Below are 23,698 nucleotides of genomic sequence, written 5' to 3'. Positions count from 1 at the left end.
GAAGGCCCACTCTCAACTAAAAATGCCCGAGGCGATTATTATTATTATTTTTTTGTCCCAGCTCACCCCTGATTTAATATTACTATGACCATGCACAAATGTAGAAAACAATGCCTCTGTGATCTGCAATAAAACAAATTGACACGAGGTTTTTTTCCATTGATTTCTTTCACCACTGGCCTAGGCTGTGTTGACAGGATTTGAAAGAATGGCGGTAACTCAACGGCGTGTCAGGATGGGGCGGGGAACCAACTCGAGCGCTCCGACGTACATGTTAAACTCCGCCCACCTCCACGTCAAACACTAAACGGGGCGCACAAACGAGTGGACCCTGCCTTCTCGTTGACATACTGTTGGTGACCAACGTCAACAAAGAACAACGGGTGATTATTTTTGTTCTTCTTCTTCCACGAGCCACACAACGCTCTTCAAGGTCCGAGAAGATATGGAAGCTGGTAGGTTTACTTCTGCTTTGTCACGTTTGCGTGCCCAAGTGCTTGACAGCTTGAGCATGGCACTGAGGAAGCTAATCGGCTAAGTTAGCATTCCTCGAGCTAGCTTGTCCATCAAACACGGCGGCTTTGTTTTAGTTAAATTCACAGCTTTGTATTGTTAAGGCGAATATACCATTAAAATAATAATAATTATAATAATAACAATAATAACATCAGCCTTTAAGTAGACACAGTTGATGACAAAAACTTGAAATTATTCAGCGTTTTGTTTTTCTAGTGGAGTTGGTGCTATAGAAGCCGTCAATCTGTGAATTTGTGAAATGAATGCATTTATTTCGTGTTTTGTAAATATGTTCATTCAGTTCATTCATGAGAACACATTAGTCGTTTTTGTTGTTGTCGTTGCTAACTTGGCTCCAGTAAATTAATAGAATAGTTTAGATTTAATTTTAATTTTCTGGCTGTCTATAAGATCATGTGGATTTACACCTCACCCACAGATGTATTTTTCTTGCTTTGCGTATGCATTGTACACACGTTATACTCGCATGAACCTTTGCACATCCCAGTGTGTGGGTTTTAATTTTATCCATCTATTTTCTATAGTGCTTGTCTTCATTAGGGTCAGCTGGAACTTATCCCAACTAACTCTGGGTGAGAGGCGGGCTACACCCCCCCCCCAAAAAAAAGACACAAAAAAACTAACATTTATTTAATCCCTTAAGTGGTTGGCATCAAAGTGTCCAGATAATATGGAGGCAGTGGCAAAACCTGTATTTGGAAAGTTGCAAGTCACTCTGCACCTCTGCTTGGCCTCTTGCCATTGCAAACCACTTGTTGAGTCAGTTCATACCTTCACATATTGTTTTTGGCAGCATGCGTAACTAGTCAATGTTCCCTTCGATGTTTAATTGCTCTGCACAATGTGTATTTGTCAAACCCTCCCTTTTCCATTGGCTATCTCGGTGTTCTCCAACTTAGAGCCCCTCAGCACTTTAAAGTCTTACACTAGCCCCTGCACCACAATTCTACTGGAGTGGTACTATTTTTAAGCAGCGGTTTACAACAGCTTCCCATGGGCTCACCACCTGTGGGAGGGGCCATAGGGGTCGGGTGCAGTGTGAGCTGGGCGGTGGCCGAAGGCGGGGACCTTGGCGATCCGATCCCCGGCTACAGAAGCTGGCTCTAGGGACGTGGAATGTCACCTCTCTGGCAGGGAAGGAGGTCGAGCTGGTGTGTGAGGTCGAGAAGTTCCGACTAGATGTAGTCGGACTTGCCTCCACACACAGCTTGGGCTCTGGTACCAGTCCTCTCGAGAGGGGTTGGACTCTCTTCCACTCTGGAGTTGCCCACGGTGAGAGGCGCCGAGCAGGTGTGGGTATACTTATTGCCCCCGGGCTCGGCGCCTGTACGTTGGGGTTCACCCCGGTGGACGAGAGGTTAGCCTCCCTCCGCCTTCGGGTGGGGGGACGGGTCCTGACTGTTGTTTGTGCCTATGCACCAAACAGCAGTTCAGAGTACCCACCCTTTTTTGTGTCCTTGGAGGGGGTGCTGGAAAGCGCTCCCGCTGGGGACTCCATTGTTCTGTTGGGGGACTTCAATGCTCACGTGGGCAATGACAGTGAGACCAGGAAGGGCGTGATTGGGAGGAACGGCCCCCCCCAATCAGAACCCGCGCGGTGTTCTGTTATTGGACTTTTGTGCTCGTCACGGATTGTGTTCAAGCATAAGGGTGTCCACACGTGCACTTGGCACCAGGACACCCTAGGTCGCAGTTCGATGATTGACTTTGTGCTCATGTCATCGGACTTGCGGCCGCATGTCTTGGACACTCGGGTGAAGAGAGGGGCGGAGCTGTCAACTGATCACCACCTGGTGGTGAGTTGGCTCCGATGGTGGGGGAAGATGCCGGTCCGATGTGGCAGGCCCAAACGTATTGTGAGGGTCTGCTGGGAACGTCTGGCAGAATCCCCTGTCAGAAGGAGTTTAAACTCCCACCTCCGACAGAATTTTGCTCATGTTCCGGGGGAGGCGGGGGACATCGAGTCCAAGTGGACCATGTTCCGCGCCTCCATTGCTGAGGCGGCCGACCGGAGCTGTGGCCGTAAGGTGGTCTGTGCCTGTCGTGGCGGCAATCCCCGAACCCGTTGGTGGACACCAACGGTGAGGGATGCCGTCAAGCTGAAGGAGTCCTATTGGGCCTTTTTGGCCTGTGGGACTCCTGAGGCAGCTCATGGGTACCGGCTGGCCAAGCGGAATGCAGCTCTGGTGGTCGCTGAAGCAAAAACTCAGGTATGGGAGGAGTTGGGTGAGGCCATGGAGAAAGACTTCCGGACGGCAGATCTCAGAGTAGAGCCGCTGCTCCGCATTGAGAGGAGCCAGATGAGGTGGCTGGGGCATCTGATTCGGATGCCTCCCGGACGCCTCTCTGGTGAGGTGTTCCGGGCACGTCCCACCGGGAGGAGACCCCGGGGACGACCCAGGACACGCTGGAGAGACTACATCCTTCGGCTGGCCTGGGAACGCCTCGGGATCCCCCCGGAAGAGCTGGATGAAGTGGCTGGGGAGATGGAAGTCTGGGCGTCCCTGCTAAAGCTACTGCCCCCACGACCCGACCCAGATAAGCGGTAGAAAATGGATGGATGGATGGATGGTTTACAACAGTTTCGTACTTTGCAAAGGCTGTCTTTCATTTGTTTAAAGAAGCCTCCCATTATTATTGTCTTCAGTATACATCTAAATGTCCACCAGAATCTCTTGAGTTAGGACATTAGAAGCGCTAGATATTTGTCATAACTAAATAGGGAGTGCTGTTGATTTATAAGTATTGACTCGAATTTTTCCAAGCATTATTGTGATATCTCAGTGCTTGAGTGCTCATAAACTAGACCTTAAGTGGCGAGTGTGCGTTCGTTAAGTGTTCAGATGAGTCAAGGGTTTTGGAATATTGAGAATTATCTCCTTCTAATGATACAACACTGCTGCAGTGAAGTTCTCCCCCCCCCCCCCCCCCTCCCAAAAAAGTGTGGTTTAATCATTCTTTTGAGTGTTTTGCTCTTTGACTAAATCTTCTTCTCTTGCTGCTCCTCCAGGTCTCAGTCAGGAGAAGGTTGCCACCTTTCTAAAGCGCCTGCAGGCTGAGCCCCGCTACCTGTTAGCCCAGAATGTGTCAACCTGCATCGACCCGCTGGAGGTTTGCCTACACCGGCAGACTGTCCAGGATACGGTACACATCTTTCAGCATGCTATCCCCACAGAGGGCAAGCCTGTCACTAACCAAAAAAACTCAGGTAGTTATTTCATTCTATTATCTGGGCATTTGATTTATACACATAGATAGCTCGAAATAATGGAAGTTGCAGTAATCCTTCCACGTCAAACTGTGGCCTGTATAAAAGCTTTATTAACTTGGGGGGGGGAATGTTAACATGTACAACCCCAATTCCAATGAAGTTGGGACTTAAACATAAATAAAAACAGAATACAATTATTTACAAATCATGTTCAACCTATATTTAATTGAATACACTACACAGACAAGATATTTAATGTTCAAACTGATAAACTTTATTGTTTTAGCAAATAATCATTAACTTAGAATTTTATGGCTGCAATATGTTCCAAAAAAGCTGGGACAGGTGGCAAAAAAGACTGAGAAAGTTGAGGAATGCTCATCAAACACCTGTTTGGAACATCCCACAGGTGAACAGGCTAATTGGGAACAGGTGGGTGCCATGATTGGGTATAAAAGGAGCTTCCCTGAATTGCTCAGTCATTCACAAGCAAAGATGGGGCGAGGTTCACCTCTTTGTGAACAAGTGTGTGAGAAAATAGTCGAACAGTTTAAGGACAATTTTCCTCAACGTACAATTGCAAGGAATTTAGGGATTTCATCATCTGCAGTCCATAATATCATCAAAAGGTTCAGAGAATCTGGAAAAATCACTGCATGTAAGCGGCAAGGGTAAAAAACATTGGATGCCCGTAGATCAAGCAAGAACGGGAAAGAATTCCACCTACAAAGCTTCCACAATTAGTATCTTCAGTTCCCAAACGTTCATTAAATGTTTTTAAAAGAAAAGGTGATGTAACACAATGGTAAACATGACCCCGTCCCAATTGTACGTTAAGGAACATTGTCCTTAAACTGTTCGACTATTTTCTCACACACTTGTTCACAAAGATGTGAACCTCGCCCCATCTTTGCTTGTGAATGACTGAACAATTCAGGAAAGCTCCTTTTATACCCAGTCATGGCACCCAACTGTTCCCAATGAGCCTGTTCACCTGTGGGATGTTCCAAACAGGTGTTTGATGAGCAGTCCTCAACTTTCTCAGTCTTTTTTGCTACCTGTCCCAGCATTTTGGAACGTATTGCAGCCATAAAATTCTGTTAATGATTATTTGCTAAAACAATAAAGTTTATCAGTTTGAACATTGACTATCTTGTCTTTGGAGTGTATTCAATTAAATATAGGTCAAACATGATTTTCAAATCATTATATTCTGTTTTTATTCATGTTTAACACAACGTCCCAACTTCATTGGAATTGGGGTTACATGTAACTTTGCAATATTATCATAAATGTGAGGAAAAAAGGTTAACCACTATAGTAAAACTTAAACTTAGTCCCCCTTAACTTTGATGACGTATATGCTTGTAGGAATGTGGAGTGGAAGGATTGCTGAAGCTGAGTGTACTTTTTGCATCATGCTTTTTTAACATTTTTACTGTCAATCAAGAGTAACCAAAAAAAAAAAAGTTCACTGTTCTGTAATAAAAACAAATTGTGTTCTCACCCCTAAGTTTGACTCCATGACAGATATTCAATTTTTCTTTTATGATGGCTTTCTGCATCATGTCGACTTTGCCATACTATTCTGAGTAGCCACGCCAAAGATGTATATCCCTCTTTTCGTAGTATGCCACCACGACGTCACAATAAGCTTAGTTTCCATTACTACGGTCCTCATGACACTTTTCCTGCTTCCCGTTACTGCTACGCTTCTTTGGTGCCGTCACATAAATGAGCTGAAAATCATGCATGAATTTCACGATATGTTGGCGTCATTAGAGGCTTGACTGTATAGTAACAAATAATGCAGTGTTTAATTTTGTAGATTTTTCATTAGACCTTGTAACTCACATTTGTGTACCAGTATGATGTTGGAATTATATTTGAGGGTCATACCCACACTAATATGCCTGTGTATTGTCTTCTTCAACAGGAAGATGTTGGATCTTTTCATGTCTGAATGTCATGCGACTTCCCTTCATGAAGAAGTTTAACATAGAGGAGTTTGAGTTTAGTCAGTCCTATCTCTTTTTCTGGGATAAGGTGAGATTTTTGAGGCGTATGTATTTTTATTTTCACCACATAATCAGAGGATAATGTGCCACTTAAGTAAACTTTCATTATTATGTTATGGCACACCTTTTTGTTCTTTCTGCTCTTTCCTCTCGGCAGATTGAGCGGTGTTACTTCTTCCTCTATGCCTATGTGGAGACGGCACAGAGGAAGGAGCCAATGGACGGACGCCTGCTACAATTCCTTCTTTCCAATCCAGCCAATGATGGAGGACAGTGGGATATGTTGGTCAATCTCATTGGTTAGTTGTAGTTCGCATAGTCACAGCATGAAGAAGTTACTATTGAAGAAATTGTATCAGCAGTGTTATTAGTAATTTTACAGAGTTATTCAGCATAATATATTTTTTGGGGGAATGAACTAGACTCATTACATACTTATATATACACAGACACACACAGTGGGTATGGAAAGTATTCAGACCCCCTTAAGTCTTTCACTTTTTTTTTTATATTGCAGCCAGTTGCTAAAATCATTTAAGTTCATTTTTTTCCACATTAATATACACACAGCACCCCATATTGACAGAAAAAAACGGAAATGGTTGAAATTTTTGCAGATTTATTAAAAAATAAAAACTGAAATATCACACAGCCATAAGTATTCAGACCCTTTGCTGTGACACTCATATTTAACTCGGGTGCTGTCCATTTCTTCTGATCATCCTTGAGATGGTTCTATGCCTTCATTGGAGTCCTGCTGTGTTTGATTATACTGATTGGACTTGATTAGGAAAGCCACACCCCGTCTATATAAGCTCTTACAGCTCACAGTGCATGTCAAAGCGAATGAGAATCATGAGGTCAAAGGAACTGCCTGAAGAGCTCAGAGACAGAATTGTGGCAAGGCACAGATCTGGCCAAGGTTACAACAAAATTTCTGCTGTACTTAAGGATCCTAAGAGCACAGTGGCCTCCATAATCCTGAAATGGAAGACGTTTGGGACGATCAGAACCCTTCCTAGAGCTCGCCGTCTGGCCAAACTGAGCAATTGGCAGAGAAGAGCCTTGGTGAGAGAGGTGAAGAAGAACCCCAAAGATCACTGCGGCTGAGCTCCAGCGATGCAATCGGGAGATGAGAGAAAGTTCTAGAAAGTCACCCATCACTGCAACCCTCCACCAGTCGGGGCTTTATGGCAGAGTGGCCCGACGGAAGCCTCTCCTCAGTGCAAGACTAATGAAAGCCTGCATGGAGTTCGCTAAAAAACACCTGAAGGACTCCCAAGATGGTAAGAAACAAGATTCTCTGGTCTGATGAGACCAGGATAGAACCTTTTGGCCTTAATTCTAAGCAGTATGTGTGGAGAAAACCAGGCACTGCTCATCACCTGTCTAATACAGTCCCAACAGTGAAGCATGGTGGTGGCAGCATCATGCTGTGGGGGTGTTTTTCAGCTGCAGGGACAGGACGACTAGTTTCAATCAAAAATTTAAGAGGGTCTGAATACTTTCCGTACCGACTGTGTGTGTGTATGTGTGTGTATAATTACAATATGGTAGTCACCCGGCTGTACTAAAATGTATAAATATGAAAATTGGATTATTTTGTCCTCTATCTAGAAAAATATGGTGTCATGCCAAAGAAATGCTTCCCAGAGGCACACAGCTCCGAGGCCTCGCGCAGAATGAATGGCATTCTGAATCACAAGGTGTGCATTTATCTACTTATTTATTTCACTCAGCTTAAGACACCCAACTTTGACTTTTACTGCATAACCGTTTGTGTGTCACAGCTGAGAGAATACTGCTTCAAACTGAGGAACATGGTGGAGAGTGACGCAACTCAATCCGAAATCTCCGACGTCATTGACACCATGATAGAGGAGGTATCGATTTGTTTTGACACCTGAATACTTTGTGTGGAACACTTTATTTCAAATACAATTTAAGAAGCCTGGGGTTGGCGTCTCCAGAATAGTTCCAAGAGACAGACGGGTACAAGGTGAATGAGAGAGAAATGACACTTCAGAACGATAATAGTAAAAAACATTTAGCCATTTAGGCAGTCGCTACGCTACACCTTTTTTCTCATCCATTTGACTGTGCCAAAGCACACCTACTGTTTTATAGAAAATGCTTTATGATTTAATGACCGTTATTTATAGGCTTTACACGATCAGGATTTTTGGGGCTGATCACCGATCAGCGAGTTTAAAAAAACGAAAGCCGATCACCGATCCGATCACAAGATGGAGGAATGTGTCTATTTAAATGACCTGTTCATTTACTGTATATACTTGTGTACTTAATTGCTGAAAAAAATATATTTACAATAAATAATGTATCTTTGTTCCTCTATTTATGCCAGTGAGGCATAGTGACAGACAGAACAAATGTCTTTTGTGGAGCCGATCAATGACGTCATTGATCAGCTCGGCGAATTATGACATTAAAGCATATCAGCATAAAATGCTAATTACCGATCAGCCCGATAAAATCGGTGTAAAGTCTAGTTATTTATTCACATCTCTTCGATATTTCACTTAGATATTTTCGTTGATGTTTCGATTATGTTTCAATACAAACGCTGTGCGTGTCGCTTTGATTAAGTCACTTTATACACTTTCCTGATGGCCTAGCCCCTGACCATACTTCACTTGCTAGTTGATTTGCTTGTTAACCATGTTCATGGCAGTTACCTTAGCACAGCTTTATGATTTGTGTAAGATGTGTGCTTCAAAATGGCAGCTGTATTGTTTGTATAACCTGCAAACACATTTTAGAAATAATCCTAATAGTTTTTTTTTTAATGACAGCAAAGGATTGATGGATGGCTAGCTTGCTTGCCATTGGTGTTTTTCCTGTTGGGTCAAAACAAATGACCTTGGAGACCTTGCATAGATTGTGTCTATGGATCATGTCATATTATTACCCGAGTGTCCCTGGGTCTTTTTTTTTTCCATGACATGTAAATGCTGTCTCCAAAAGACTCCTACATGTTGTCTAATATAAGATGATGATGCAGAATGCATACTGCAGCCATTGATGTACTCAAGAAAGGAGGTTGAACTCCACCACAACATTGCTCCATTTTAACCACAAGAGGGGGCTGTTAAATAATAGCTCACCGAGAGTAGTAGTTTTTGTTTGCAGTCTCGAAGACATCCTAAACTATGCCTTCATCACACCAAATATTATCAGTATTATTAAAATACAGTATATGAGAATTTAGCTCGTCATTGCTAAACAATAATAGACTCAATATGGAATGAATAGAATCCATAGTAATATGTCCATCCATCCATTTTCTGAGCCGCTTCTCCTCACTAGGGTCGCGGGCGTGCTGGAGCCTATCCCAGCTAACATCGGGCACCCTGAACTGGTTGCATATTAATATGTATTGACTCTAAATAGCACATAGGTGTGAGTGTGAATGGTTGTTTGTCTTCATGTGCCTTGTGATTTGCTGGCGACCAATCCAGGGTGTACAACGGCGCTTGTCGAAAGTCAGTTGGGATCGGCTCCAGTGCACTCGCTAGATCTAATGACGCCAAGCGCTGTAAGAAAATGGAGGGATAAAATGTGTATCATGGAATTTGGTACCCACTTGTTGCAAGCAGTTGCACACATGCATATTTATGTATCATAACGGAATACAGTGACTACAAAACAAATTAGAATCAGCTGCACCATCCACCACCATTAGATGCAAGTCACAATGTTGAAGATGGTGGTTCTGCTTCATTACAAGGCTTTTCAAGGCTTTTAATGTTGGACAATAGACATACATTTTCAAAAACTGTGCATCTGAGAAAACCTTAACAAAAAACATGAAAAACTTGCTAAAAGCCTTTGGCCTTTTTTTTATGTGGCATTCCACATTTTACATGCAAGTGTATATTTTCATGTGAGTGAGCAGTCAGTCAATCAGTCTCCCATTGAAACATGTTCACAACACATCGTCTTGTTAAACAGCCTTTGTTGATGCCTGTTTTTTGTGTGTTCTGCTGTGGGCTTGTGGCTTGTTTAAACACACAGACACAAATACTTTTAGGAATAGCAAAAGTTGCAGACACAGTGTTGCGAGTCTGGTGAGGAGGGCCCGATGGTAGTCAGTGTTTGTTAGTCCACCTGGAAGTGGTTTGTTTTTCCAAACACTCTTCATTCAAGGCCAGCTGCAGTGGAGGATTTGCTCATGTTAAAAGAATGAGTGGATAGCATGGGTGTAGTACAAGTAAGTACATGTGATGAGTATCATACTAGAAGTATTCATGTATTGTAGGTCAATGTTAACATCTGTATTGAACAGGTTTTGCCATTTGTAGTCAGTAGTAGTTGAGCCTTCATTTTGCAGTGCTTATTTTCTTCATAGTTTAGGATTCAATGAGTGAAAGTAATACAATACAGTATTGTTTTTTTCTTTTTTAGCGGATGTTAATCAAGGATCATTTGTTCGCGTCTGTGTGTGTGTGTGTGTGGGTGGGAGGGGGGTGGGTAATTTGCATTTGCATCAAAGGGCAAGTGTTTCACAACATCAAAGTGTCACGTCAGTTCTACTTTGGAAAGTATTGAAGTAATGCTGTCCACCCTCCCAATGTAGTGGCAGTGGCTGTCCCCTGGTCTTCATCACGTCTTCCCTACATACTCGCGCCTGACAAGCAACTGGGGTGCATGTGTCCCTGTGTTGTGTTTCTAACTCTGGTCACACCAAACGCATCATATTTATTAGATTTATATATTTATTCAGCAGCATCAACCACTTTAATCCCCCAATGATAAGCATTTATGTGAAGATACTGATCATGTTAATGATTTCTGTCAATAATTGGGAAACCGATAAATATCAACTTGCAACACTTTATTTCTAGAACTCTCTTCCAGGATTTCAAATTATCCCTTTTACAAAACAGTCCTAGAAAATCACAAAGTCTCATCACTGGTGAGCTATTTAAAACGGGCCCGCAGGCTACTTATGCGTTCCTTGGTTGACCTGACCCCCTGCGCTACAGTGTTGTACTTTATAAAACCATACAGTAATAAAATAATTGAATACAATGTAAAGAATTAAATAGTCAATGTTCATCAAAAACCCCTTCATCCATTTTCGATACCACTTATCCTCATTTGGGTCGCGGGTGAGCCGCAGCCTGTCCCTGCTGATAAAGTAAATGTTTTGAATGGTGATTTTATTTATTAAGGGGGGGGGGGGGTAATCAAAGTTAGCTGGCCCTGTGTGGAAAAAGTAATAATTGTTTAGTCCCTTTTTATCATTCAGGATGTCAGTTGCATATATTCAATCCTGGCAGGGGAGAAAAAGAGGACGTGAGAAGTGCAAAACATGAGGGGAAATTCCTGAGAGCTACAGCAGAGGTTAGAAGTGCCAGATTAACAGACAGCCTAGTCCAAACAGTTCTATTTAGCACACAGGAAATCATTCTATTGGACAGCAGACAACGGACATAAGGAAAGGTTGTGGGGTATAAAAAGCAAACCAAAGCAAAAAGGGAAATTAAAGAAATTAGTGTAGGGAGCAAAGTGGTGTAGAGAGGGAAAAGGAGCTAAACTGGACGGGATTAGTAGCAGTGATGGTACTACAGTATATTTGTTGTCAGACCCCTGGTTTGAAACGTTTACCTTTGGGTTGATTAAAATATGATTCAAAGGATTTGAAAACATTCTGCTACTGAACTACTTGAACACATAGGCATCATGTGTCACACTATATTACAAAGATATTTTGTGGCTAAATCACTGGCCCAATTGTGTGTTTGCTGTGAAGGTGTTCCGGGTGGTTAGCGTTTGTCTCGGCAGCCCGCCTGAGACCTTCTGTTGGGAGTACAGGGACAAGGATAAAAACTTCCATTGCGTGGGACCCATCACCCCCCAGGAGTTTTACAGGGTGCATGTCAAACCCCAATACAACATGCAGGAAAAAGTATGTGGGACCATTATACAACTATCATTTGGTACAGTTACTAACTATTGGGAGCTCTTTCCTCTCTAATCTTATTTGTTGACGTTAGATCTGCCTTGTGAATGACCCTCGACCACAAAACCCATACGGGAAGCTTTACAGTGTGGAGTACCTAGGTAACATGGTTGAAGGTCGCCAGACGCTCTACAATAATCAACCAATCCAGCTTCTAAAAAAAGCTGCAGCAGACTCCATAAAGGAGGGAGAAGTAAGTTGAAATGAGCCATTATGTGTCCGTTAATTGTCGTTTTAAACATGGCTCCCGTTTCTCTTTTAGGCTGTGTGGTTTGGCTGTGACGTTGACAAACATTTCCACTGCAAGCTGGGCATTAACGACGTGAATGTGTGAGTTTTATGATGATCCTGCGCAATGTTCTGTTTCTAAGACGCGTGTTAGGAATATATATATATATATATATATATATTTGTTTTTTTATGTATGTATATGTCTCGGTGCATCTGATTTTCTGGGTATATGTGAGGAGTGCAGATGCACTTGAAAATTTCAAAGTGAACAACTATTGTTTTTGACAGTTGAACTATGTTAAGATCAAGTGTCATGGAAAATCAGATATAACGGTAAACCAGCCTTCCTCAATTTGACAGCATTGCATCACAATGGTGTTTGTGCTACGTCACTTTAGCAGCTTCACATGACAAGACCAGACCTCATCTTCATGAGGCATCTGTCTCACAGAACAGCAGAACAATTCTGATCCTCGCCCTTCATGTGCACCACCATTTGTCTGAGTTACTGGCGCCATGCATAAATCCACACAATGAGCCAAGCCTGCCTTGTGCTAAATTTCTGATGCAGAAGATCAACTTTTATTCCTGTGGCTGTTGATAACAATTGGGAAGTCAGTCAAAACCAGAAAAAACATATCTGTGATTTTTTTGTGTAATCTGAACATTCTTCATGTTTTGTTTTTGGTTTTAATATTTGTTGCACCTTCTTGGCCCCTTCCTCTACTAAACTGAATCTTATTCTAGGATTGAGTCGGGACAACTAGCTATTAAGTACTCAACCAGAATGTACAGGGAGTCTTTGGTTTATGATGGCATTCCTTTCATATGGCAGCAGTGTCAATCCAAATTAGTACTCAAGTCACAGTCTTAGCTGTGTTCTAAAGTAGCCTAACCATTGTATGAAAAGCACTTCTAGGCCTTAAATATAAACCACTCAAATTAAAAATTTAACAGTAGTAACTGAGCATGCCTCCTTTTGCCACGCGAAAACATATTCTTATGCTTTGAAGTGTTGTATGTCGGCCCCATCTTAAACTGAGGACCACCTGTACGGTAACCCCCACTATTTGCAAGGGATGGGAACCAAGCCCTGCAGGAAGCACTGAAAATCTGCAAGTAATTTATAGTTTGTTTATAATTGCCTATACATGCCACAAGATGGCGGAAAAGCACTGCTTTTGTCTAAATGAAACTCCTCAACTCACTTCAACATAGTTCGTTGGCGCAGAAATGCCACAATGAGGTGGCAAAACAATACTTGTATTGTTTTGGTCCAACACAACAACATTGAACGGGTGAGTTTTTCAGTGAATAATGGAGGATAGGATAATTTGCAAATATGTGGGAGTTTAGTGTATTTATTTTTATGAGCGAAATGGCCAAGTTAAACGGATCACAACGTGTTTTATTTTGAAGATTGTAGGCCATCATTGTTAAATTTCTTCTTATGTACATGCAGCTTCAACCATGAGCTGGTGTTTGGAGTTTCAGTGAAGAACCTCACTAAGGCACAGCGCCTGGTATGTGGAGACTCTCTCATGACCCACGCCATGATCCTCACTGCTGTTACGGACAAGGTAGGCACACACAAACGCATAGGATAGGTGAGGGTGTCCATTCTGGAGAAGGTCCATACGAGATACAGCTTGACGTGGGCAAAAGCAACAGTAGAAAGATGCATAGTCATTTACTCAGGGTTTATTGGATCCAACTTTACCGTTTGTTGATTGGCTGAGTTTATCCATGGTGCTGTCAATATCCCGCCTCTAAGTGACATCAGCTGTCAGGACGCTTTGTTTCATGTGCCCTCTATTTACAGCTAATCTCTTCATTGTCTTTTCTACGTGATTTTCTCAGGATGGAAAAGAGGGCTATAAAAAGTGGAGAGTGGAAAATTCCTGGGGAGATGACCGTGGGAACAAAGGTAGACAAGACTCTTACTACTTTGGTCTTTTTTTGTTTTTTGTTTGTTTGTTTGTTTGTTTTCATTTATTTATTTATTTATTTATTTAGAACCTGTTAAATATACTATTTCCACAATTGCCTTCCAAATAGACGCCATTCACCACTTAATTACTGACTGTGTCATCCACTTAAGACACATTAAAAGCTCCCACAAAATGACAACAAAACATTAATAGATTTTAGATGTAATCATCTCAGTTCACAGGGACTGTTGTTCACATATGGACATTGGAGAAGTACCTGCTGAGCCCATTTTGCTTCCTAAAAAAAATAGAAGCACCATACCGTTAAATAATTCTTTCTGAAATTGAGTTCACCTCTGCTGAATAAGGAATACAATCATGAATTTATTTGTAATTAATGAAATTCCTCACATTGGACAACAGATTACTTTGGCGTTTAAATGTAATGGAATCTTCATAGTATTTAAAAAATATATATTTAAATTTGTGTAGTTGACCAATTTTGTTATTGAAAGCCATGTTCTCTTAGCAAAGACATTTCTCCCTCTTTTGTCACATTATCTCACCTGCGGTTTCTCATAATAAACATTTATTGTCATGTTTGGGTTAAATTAAACAAAAGTGAGAAGTGCGGGGGCGCAAACTTTCAACATGCTTGTTAGTGGTGCATTTACAGTGACTAAAAATTTTGTAAATGATGTTTTTCCAGCTGTAAATCCCTAGTTAAAGTCAAGCATTGTATTCAGATTTAGCCTGGATACCAAGTTTATCATGATCTGATGTCATTATGCTTTTATGTAATCCCAGATACTTCTTCAGAAAGTTCTGACCACCGTACCAGACTTTACTGTCTGCAGTTGTTATTTTGTCCATCCTTTCATCCTGGTGGTTTATCTTCCTGTGATCCCGTCATCCTCTTTGTTCCTCGGCTCGGCATTCCACTGCAAATTTGTAGGAGAGAATTTCTTTCACGTGTCATCAGGCAATACACACATACAGCGCAGCACTATGTACAGTGAGTGCGAAAGAGACCCTTTCACAAGATGTGTCTGAACCCACAAACCAGTGACTGGGATAACATGAGCATTCATGAACCCCAGCAAATGAGAAAAGGCAAGCACTCCAGCCTTTTGGGAGCCAAATTAATAAAGCTTTGACAACAAATGTTTGAGGGAAGTGTTGTTCTTTTGGGAACCTGGGGGCCTGTTTTGCTGACGAAAGCTGACAGGGAAAACAGATGTATAAAGGTTATCGGGTCAGAATATGAATGTGAAATACATGGAAAAGACCAGGACTGGCCACAAACTACAGGTAGAATCCATCGAGGGGATATGAAAAGCAAAGGCATGTAGATGAGAGCTGATTTTGGAAGAGAGTCAAAGAATGAATTTATGAAGTTGACATCTCCCTTTAGGCCTTTTAATACTCTCTCTAAGCCTGAATGAAAAGTCTCTCAGGAGAACTTCAACTTTGTGTGTCCTCCATATGAAAACTCTCACATCTGCAATTGCTTATACTTTTGCATAGTTTGATCCCAAAGCTTGGCAACGTGTGTTGTTTTTGTAATCATTTTCAATTACATGGGTCTCTAGCCTCATATGGGCTGAGTAACTTTACTGCATGTCCATTTTACATATGATAGAGAAACCAATACTGCCTTCTGATTTCCTCATACAAGCTATATGGACCTGATCCGTTCACCTAACAGAACTGATAGAACAACATATAAATTATGTTCTTAGCCTTAGCAGCTAGCCCTCTGGGAAGGTTGTCAATGTGCTTTCTAAGTTGATGTTATGTTCATAACTCAAATTTCCATGAAACCTAGAATACATTTTGGTAGAGATGCAAAATATTGTTTTCTTTTTGGGCCATTTAACATTGTAATAACTGATCCATAGAAGGTGGCGAACATTATCACAACCTACTGTGTAGAACTAATGGCTGCTTTTCCAACACAAGCTTGGCACTGCAACACTTCTGTTCTGACTTTAAGCACTAGCAAAATAGGGTTGGACAAGGTGCTATTTTTAGTATAAATTTTTTTAAATATATATATATATATATATATATATATATATGCTCAGCCAGATATTACGAAAAATCTTGTAATTATTAGCTGACTGTTTTTGTGCTGCAGTATTTTACTCCATAGTCTCCTGTTTTGTTTTCTTTCTTTTTTTTGGCTGCCTTTGGTCTCATCTACTGCGATTGGCTGGCGACCAGTTCGGGGTGTACCCCACCTCTCGCCCGAAGATAGCTGGGATAGGCTCCAGCATGCCCCGACCCTAGTGAGGATAAGCGAAATGGAAGATGAATGAATGGTCTCCTCTAAAGAAAAAGTTTCCTTGTCATGGCTTCATTTGTTGTTTATTAGTGTCTCACACCAAATTATGCTCTAATTTTGCGTGGTTTTCACCTTCTGTCTTTTTGAAGTGAAAAAGAAAGCACCAACATATTGATGTGCATGTTAATGAAAGATTTGTCCATGCAAGTGGTTGGTTCGTGGCGGCACGGTGGACGACTGGTTAGCACACAGGCCTCACAGTTCTGAGGACCGGGGTTCAAATCCCGGTCCCGCCTGTGTGGCGTTTGCATGTTCTCCCCGTGCCTGCATGGGTTTTCCTCTGCTTTGAGAGTAGACAGTCGGTATTTCCCTCAAAACAAATAATGACATCCAGCACACACCGCACTACCGGTATGCCACCCAACACACGGGTTCACATTGAGGACAACCAAGGCAATGTGCCAACTAGATTTGCGTACTTGGATGAACACTCATAAGAAACACACACAATACCCTGATGTGTTGTTTTGAACTACAATGTTCTTTGATAACTTGACTGTGTGTGGGATTCTCAGCTCTGAACATGAGGGTGAATGAGAGAAAACAAATTGAACAAAAGCCTCTCCATCAGGGTCTCACATCTTGACCTTGGGATTCATCAAGTTTCAAGGAAGCATGAGTATTATGCTTTTTTTTATATATAAACCTCAGAAAAAAGCTGTTGCCAAAACGCTTCTTTTTAGTTTAAAATGGGTTACTTTATAACCAGGATCCCTCTCTGCAACGTGGCTGTGATCTGTTTTGCACCAGTGTAAATTCACCCTGGCTGGCAACATCTACTTCAACTATGCCAGCTAGTTAGCTTAGCAGCTAGTTAGTGGTATCTCACTAGCTCTCATCAATCATCTGCACGACATCTTGATTGAATTCTGCATAACTTTATCCAATTAATCTGCCGTGCTCGCAGTCATGAACATCCGTGCAGCTCTTCGGGCACGGCAAATCAGATGCCTCGTTCCATGGAGATTGTCTTGGGGGAGATGGCTACGTGCATCTATGATTCATGATAAACTACAGGACTTGGAACTACGACTGTGCATAAGCGCATGCATAGTAATTCAAAATGGCGGTCGTAAAACAAAGGAAGTAAATATGGCAGGGTATTATCTTGTCGTAGTATGTTATTCTTTTGATTCCTTTTCATTCGATTCTGAAAATTCTGACTCTGTGTTTGTTTGTTTTAAACACACACTCATTAACAAACTCGAATTAGCACCGATTTCTTCGTGGCACTCCACCTAATCCTAATGTTTATCATGAACCAAAAAGTAGACTGCTAACTAATGTCGTTTGTCTTTAGAGATATTACGTGACTTACTTACACAAGGGAAGACTTGCTAAGCAGTAGGGAGTATGCGCCGGACTTTCTTTCACCAACTTTCACAAATCCACAGTTTTTTCTCAAGAGTTACTGACCGGCTGAGCAGCTGCAGCCAATGGAGCATGGAGGAAGCGAAGACAACACCACAGAGGAAAGTGAGCTGGAGTGCAAATTAAGCTCCGACAGAGAGGATTCCGAATGCTGCTCACGTCGATTCACCTCGTACATCTACGCTGTCTACCCAACAAAATGGAAGAGCTTCATCTTCTCACAAAGAGCAGTAAAAATTTCGGACATTCGGCCACCCTTGTCTTCTATCTCAACGAAAAATGGTGTACCGACGTCACAGAGCTCAACACAGACTGCAGGCCAGACTAGGAGTCGCTGTTTTTGAAATGTATTTCATTCTATTCGCCGCACGAGTTTGCTTCATTTATACTTGCCAGTGTTTTACATGTATACAATATATATAATTCACATAAAACCAACGTACAGGCGCAAACTTAAATGTGCGCAGCCTGTGGTGAAAACAGTGAAGAAGTGGACCAGTGAAGCAAAAATGAAACTTCACGACTGTTTAGACTGCACAGATTAGAGTGTCTTTGAAACTTCAACTGGCAGCCTGGATGAATATACCTACAGTGTTAAATCCTACATCAGTTTCTGTGAAGATGTGTATTCACCAACATAAACATTTCGCATGTTCAATAACACCAAGCTGTGGTTCAGTGCCAAACTTCGCCAACTTCGCCAGGCTAAAGAGGACACCTATCGGAGTAGGGACAGAGCCCGGTACAATCGGGCCAGAAACCAGCTGACAAAGGAAATTAACATCGCAAAGAAAAATGCAGAAAAGATGGAAAACCAGTTTACTGCTAACGACTGTGTCAATCTGGGGTGGATTACAATCGGTAACCAATTACAAGCGACCATCTGCCGGTGGATTTACAGCTTCTGACTGGCAGGACACAGCAAGTGAGACTGGGGGACACTTCCTCATCCACATGCACCATCAGCACTGGGCCCCCCAAGGATGCGTCCGCACTCCGCTACTCTTCTATTTGTACACAAACGACTGCACCTCAACGCACCCAAAAAAACTGTCATCTTGCATCATCCGTAGTGTAGCACACATGATTTGTGATATGTTGTTTTATTTGAATGATGATTTGAAATTGAAGATGTTTATGTTGCACTTGTAATGAACTGTCTTTTGTGTTTCTGTGGCATAACAATACAGGCCATTCATTGCCATTTACTGATGTATGTTCTGGTCAGTGCGCACGCTGCCCATTTCAGCGCGCAAGGTGGTCAGGCCCCCAAATTCTTCTTCAACTTTTGTTAACCGTTAAACTTTGGAGGAGGTCTATGCACAAAACTGTAAAGTTGAAGCTATTTTCCACCCTTATAAAAGAAACAGGGTAGCTTATCACAGAGCTGAGAAAATGCCCATAGGAGAGACCCAACTCATAATTAAACATACCCTATTTAGCTGATCATTTGTTTCTGTTTCCTTGCAGGTTACCTTATCATGACAGATGAGTGGTTCTCAGAGTATGTGTACGAAGTAGTGGTAGACAAGAAGTTCCTCTCTCCTGATGTGCTGGAGGTAATGATTCAAGAGCCTGTTTTACTTCCTGCCTGGGACCCGATGGGCTCTCTGGCCTAAGTGTGGACACCCATGTTTTTAACCTCGACCTCTCCACCCTCTTGCTCCTCTGCTTTTACCTCAGATGTATTGGATATATAACGTCTACACACCCCTGTTCAAATGCCAGGTTTTATCATTCAAAATTGCTGTGACCAAGATAAAGCATTTTAACTTTTTCCACTATTGTGACCTATAACCTGTAAAACCCAATTGTGTAAAAAAAAAAATAATAATAAAAAAATAAAAAAAAATTAATAATAAATCTTTTAAATAACTGAGCTAATGTGGTCGCACAAGTCTGCACACCCTCATATAGTAAATGGGGATGTGGCTTGCTTCAGAATTAACCAATCACACTCAGACATTTAAAGTTCCTCTCATTAACGCCAAATAAAATTCCACTGTTGTATCAGATTTTCATTTTTGCTTTTTAGCAGAAGCCTGAAGGTTTTGTGCTAACTCTGACTTTATTATGGATTTGAAACCGTTAATAAATCCCTCCACTGTGCCTAAGGCCTCATTTAATAAATCCCTCCACCTTGACTAAGGCCCCAGTTCCAACTGAAGAAAAACTGCCCCAAACCATGAGGCTGTCACCAATATGATTCACTGTCATTATGGTGTTCTTTTGGTAAGGAGGAGTGTTGTTTGTGCCAAACATTGCCAAAAAGTTCAACCTTGATTTCATTGGACCATAACTTGGATTTGTGAGATTTGAAGTTTTTCTTTTAGCGAAATGCCACCGGCCCTGGATTTATTTATTTATTTTTTGTAACCACCCTACCCCATAACCCAGCTATATGAAGAAGATGGAAGATTATCACATGCACTGAATTGCCAGTACATGCCAGAAATTTCTGGAGCTCCGTCAATGCAGCTGCTGGCCTCTTGGCAGCCTCCCTGACAAGATTTCTTCGCTTCCTTTCATAAATTTTGGCGGGACGTCCTTATCTCGGTAATGTCGCTTGTGCCATATTTTCTCCACTTGAGTGTCCTCACTGTATTTCATGGTATATTTAATGCTTTGGAAATTATTTTTAACCATTTCTGACTGATATCTTTGAACAATGAGATCCCTGTCTTGCTGTGGAATCTCTCTGTGGACCATGTGCAGTAAGACGTGACTAAAAATGTAAGGAAAAGTCTTTTAGAACATCTGAAGTTATCTGGGGTTAATCAGAGGCACTTAAATTACAATTTTTAATTTGCTGAGCCCCATTTAACATGAGTTTGAAAGCGATTTGTTAATTCTGACCACAGGAACATCCCCAGTTATGAGGTTGTGAACACTTGTGCAACCACAGTATTTCAGTTGTTGATTTTTACTGTCCCGCTTTAAAATGTTTGAGTATTATTTTTAGAATTATTTTTTTTTTAAATTGTTTTTTTTTTTAAGGCTGAAAAATGTTTTTAAATGATTTATCTTGGTCTAATTGTTTTTGTATCACAAAAACATAGGGCCTTATTTATGAAGCGAGCGTACAAACATTCTCGCGCAAAGTATGTGATTTATCAAGTTGTACTTGTGCGTGGGGACATGCGTAAATTTATGCATATTGCTGACCATGTGTGTAAACAAAATCTTGTGGTACAATAGTGAAACTACAAAAATAAGGCACTAAGAGGGTCACCAAAGCCATTCAAGTGCACATCCAGCTCCTGTCCCTGGAATTTTTGGCCACTGGGACATTTTAGATTAGAGACATGCGGCATTTTGCAACCAACACTAAGTCAAAACATGCCGTGCCAGTTCCCATACAGAGATCACCAATAAAATGAAGTTAAGCATGGGTTTCCCCAAACATGGAGCAGGTTGCACCCACAATTCATTTAAAGTACCATCCCACAATGAATTCAGCTAATGGGAAAGGATTTCATTCAATCAATGCACAAATAATCTATGATCCACATCGCCTGAAGGAATGCATGATTCATTCATTCATTCTACAGAATAGCTCTCTTGGATGTGCGCCTCCAAGAAGGGGCTGTCGAGCCTGTTGAGGATGGCTGATTCTGGGCATTGAATCGATCGCGTCTGATGAAGCCTAGTCAGATGAGAGGCAAAATGTCTTCCATGACAACCAGAACAATCCAGTTGCGATCGATAGGACTGTCGTGATCATTTCAATATGGATTTATAGTTCGATAAATAAAATGGACACAATCGTTTTTGGTTTTTTTCCGGACTTGATAAATTCTCACTGTTGTGGTGACATGAGCCAACGACACGCTGGGCAGCTCCACTGCGAAGTGGCTTGCTATTAGCGGCTAGGCTAGTTCGTATTTGCCGCTAATAGGCTCTCAAGCGCGTCGAGGTCATTTAAAACGTCAGTAGGCACTTGGAGTTGTTGTGCGTGTTAGTCCCCAGTTAATATATACACAGGACTGTTAACTGTTTATCAACCATAACTGGAACTGTTTATCAGCCATAACCGCAGTAGTTGACTACAGTGAACGTATTTGATTGACACGTGAAGGGCTTGTCTCCATCGCCTTCAGTGGACACGCCCACACAGTCCCCCAGCTCGAAGGTGGCCCTTATTTTTCATGATTTCAGAGCCTTATTTGGGATTGTATTTTTTTATTTATTTTATTTTTATTTATTTTTTTATTCAAATTTGGCAGGCTTTTTAAAAACACTTCTATGTGTTGTATCAAATTTACAAGCCTTTTTTGGGGGGGGGGGGTCCTATTTATCGGGTAAATAACCCTCTGTAGCTCTGTGCCAAATGTTTAAGTGCAATTTTTGTGAAGAGAGCCTGAGTCTTTATTTACTGTTATGAGAGAACATTATGCGGTTGTGCTCATATGTTTAATTACCATAGCAGAATTTATAATATGCATACAATTCTTTATTATGCTTTAATATCATTATATCAGTGGTATTAAAAAACATCAACAATTCTATCGTTTATCATGGAAGTTTATGGGAAAATATATTCTAAAATATTTGCTATGGTCGCAGGCCTAAACTCATAATATATTGAGTGCAAGAGCAATGGATAAGAATAATATCGTACAAATAGTGTAAAAGAGAGTAAGAACTGCAATAAAAATCTGCAATATAGCGGGACCGCGAAGTAAAAACCTAAAAAACAAATATATCGGAAGATTACGATATCTGTAGTCAGTTAAGATAAATTGCAGGGACTCATTGTTCCATGGCAGGACATGTGCAAGCATGGCAGTTTAGAACAGGTGCGTTGTATCAAGACACATTACTTACTGTTGTGCGTAGGACGTGTCCGCACATTTGATAAATAGATGTTTTAGTAATTATACACATTTTAAATGTCAGTCCTACGAGGGAATTTAGAATATTTTCTACGCAAGCTTGATAATTGAAGGCCCTGGCATTTAAACAGCGGTGTGTAGACTTTTTATATCCACTGTATATCCTTCACATTTGAAAACATGCCAGTGTTCTAGATAAAAAAATAAATATTTCAGTTTTTAACAGACTACTTGGCTTGTGTCCTTTCTTTCAAAAATGATTTAGGCTTCATAAGTGTCAAAACGTAATTGAAGAGTTCAATAAATTCAGTCAAATTGGTGGTGTACATAAACTCGTCTTTAATCCTCCCTGCAATTTGTACTTGCATAATCTTCCCTCCACAGCCGCGCCGTGCCAATAAAAACAAGACCAACAAGCTAAATGTGAGCGTTCATGCATATTATAGTATTAATATCATATGTTTATTTTGGGTGTATTCCCAAATGTCTGCCCATCTCAGATATGCCAAAAGCAGGAAACAGATTTCTGTCAAGACACATTTATTTCAACTCATTTTGTGTCAAGTGCCAGTCCAGAGCATCTTACGCAAGCATACCGCAGTGCTGGAATGGCGCATGACCTCTGAACTCCCACTGACCTTTAGATAAATGAGCAGATACTTAAGTAATCTTGTGAGGGGAACTTAAGATCATACTTGAGAAATGGTAGGAATAAATAAACAAATGTGATGGTGGGAAGTAACAATTTATAAATACTTTGTACTTCTCTACTTGAGTATTGTAGATTTTTCAGGTATTTGTAGTTTTATTTGGCTTCTGATTCTGACGACTTGAAATCATAGATGTACTTTCTATGCCAAAGTAGACGTCAAAGTCTAATTCAAGTAGGCTTGGGTAAGGAACAGATTTAGATTTTTTTTCAGTCGAACCTCCCATCTAATGGCGCAAGCTTCATTATAAGACAGTGAGTTATCTACCTAAAAAAAATGTTTTTAACTAAAGGTAAACTTTTGAATTTATTTTGTAAGGAAGACACGTACTTCAGGTGACCATGCATAAGTACATTGTGCCATAAGGTGGTGATGTGCTGGTAAGTCCTTCACATGGTGTCTTTCCTCTGACTGTTTTGAATGAAAATTTAAAGTGTTTTTTTTAACCATGCTCAAAAGTGTTTGATAAGGAATGATGATATCCTCAACTAGCTTCTATGCATTTTTATGCCCTTAACATA

General features: G+C 41.2%; 2 protein-coding genes across 4 annotated transcripts in view; one reads left to right on the top strand and one right to left on the bottom strand.

The window, feature by feature from the left end:
- The window catches only part of tp53i13 (tumor protein p53 inducible protein 13), a 400,199-nt gene that overhangs the window by 237,924 nt on the left and 138,577 nt on the right, over positions 1 to 23,698 (bottom strand). The window lies entirely within an intron of this gene.
- On the top strand, positions 288 to 22,694 carry blmh (bleomycin hydrolase). 3 transcript variants are annotated; one of them, XM_061781337.1, is made up of 12 exons: positions 288 to 455; positions 3,548 to 3,745; positions 5,685 to 5,794; positions 5,924 to 6,065; positions 7,384 to 7,472; positions 7,557 to 7,649; positions 11,543 to 11,698; positions 11,787 to 11,945; positions 12,015 to 12,082; positions 13,446 to 13,563; positions 13,844 to 13,910; positions 14,722 to 15,850. In XM_061781337.1, exons 1-12 carry the CDS (start codon positions 446 to 448, stop codon positions 14,931 to 14,933), a joined length of 1,422 nt encoding a protein of 473 aa, XP_061637321.1. In that variant the 5' UTR covers positions 288 to 445; the 3' UTR covers positions 14,934 to 15,850. The 3 variants fall into 3 exon arrangements, with proteins under 3 accessions (XP_061637321.1, XP_061637322.1, XP_061637323.1); XM_061781338.1 differs by lacking the exon at positions 14,722 to 15,850 and adding an exon at positions 19,103 to 22,694 and having other exon boundaries at positions 289 to 455; XM_061781339.1 differs by lacking the exon at positions 14,722 to 15,850 and adding an exon at positions 17,656 to 19,094 and having other exon boundaries at positions 289 to 455.

This window comes from Phyllopteryx taeniolatus, chromosome 8 (assembly GCF_024500385.1).
Source record: "Phyllopteryx taeniolatus isolate TA_2022b chromosome 8, UOR_Ptae_1.2, whole genome shotgun sequence".
Lineage (NCBI taxonomy): Eukaryota > Metazoa > Chordata > Actinopteri > Syngnathiformes > Syngnathidae > Phyllopteryx > Phyllopteryx taeniolatus.
The sequence above is the reverse complement of the archived record's forward strand: the minus strand, read 5'-3'. Positions and strand labels throughout refer to the sequence as shown.

Coding starts and splice junctions, on each gene's coding strand:
- blmh (XM_061781337.1), top strand. Junction 6,066..7,383: donor TATGTTGGTCAATCTCATTG/GTTAGTTGTAGT, acceptor TCCTCTATCTAG/AAAAATATGGTGTCATGCCA. Junction 7,473..7,556: donor ATGGCATTCTGAATCACAAG/GTGTGCATTTAT, acceptor TGTGTGTCACAG/CTGAGAGAATACTGCTTCAA.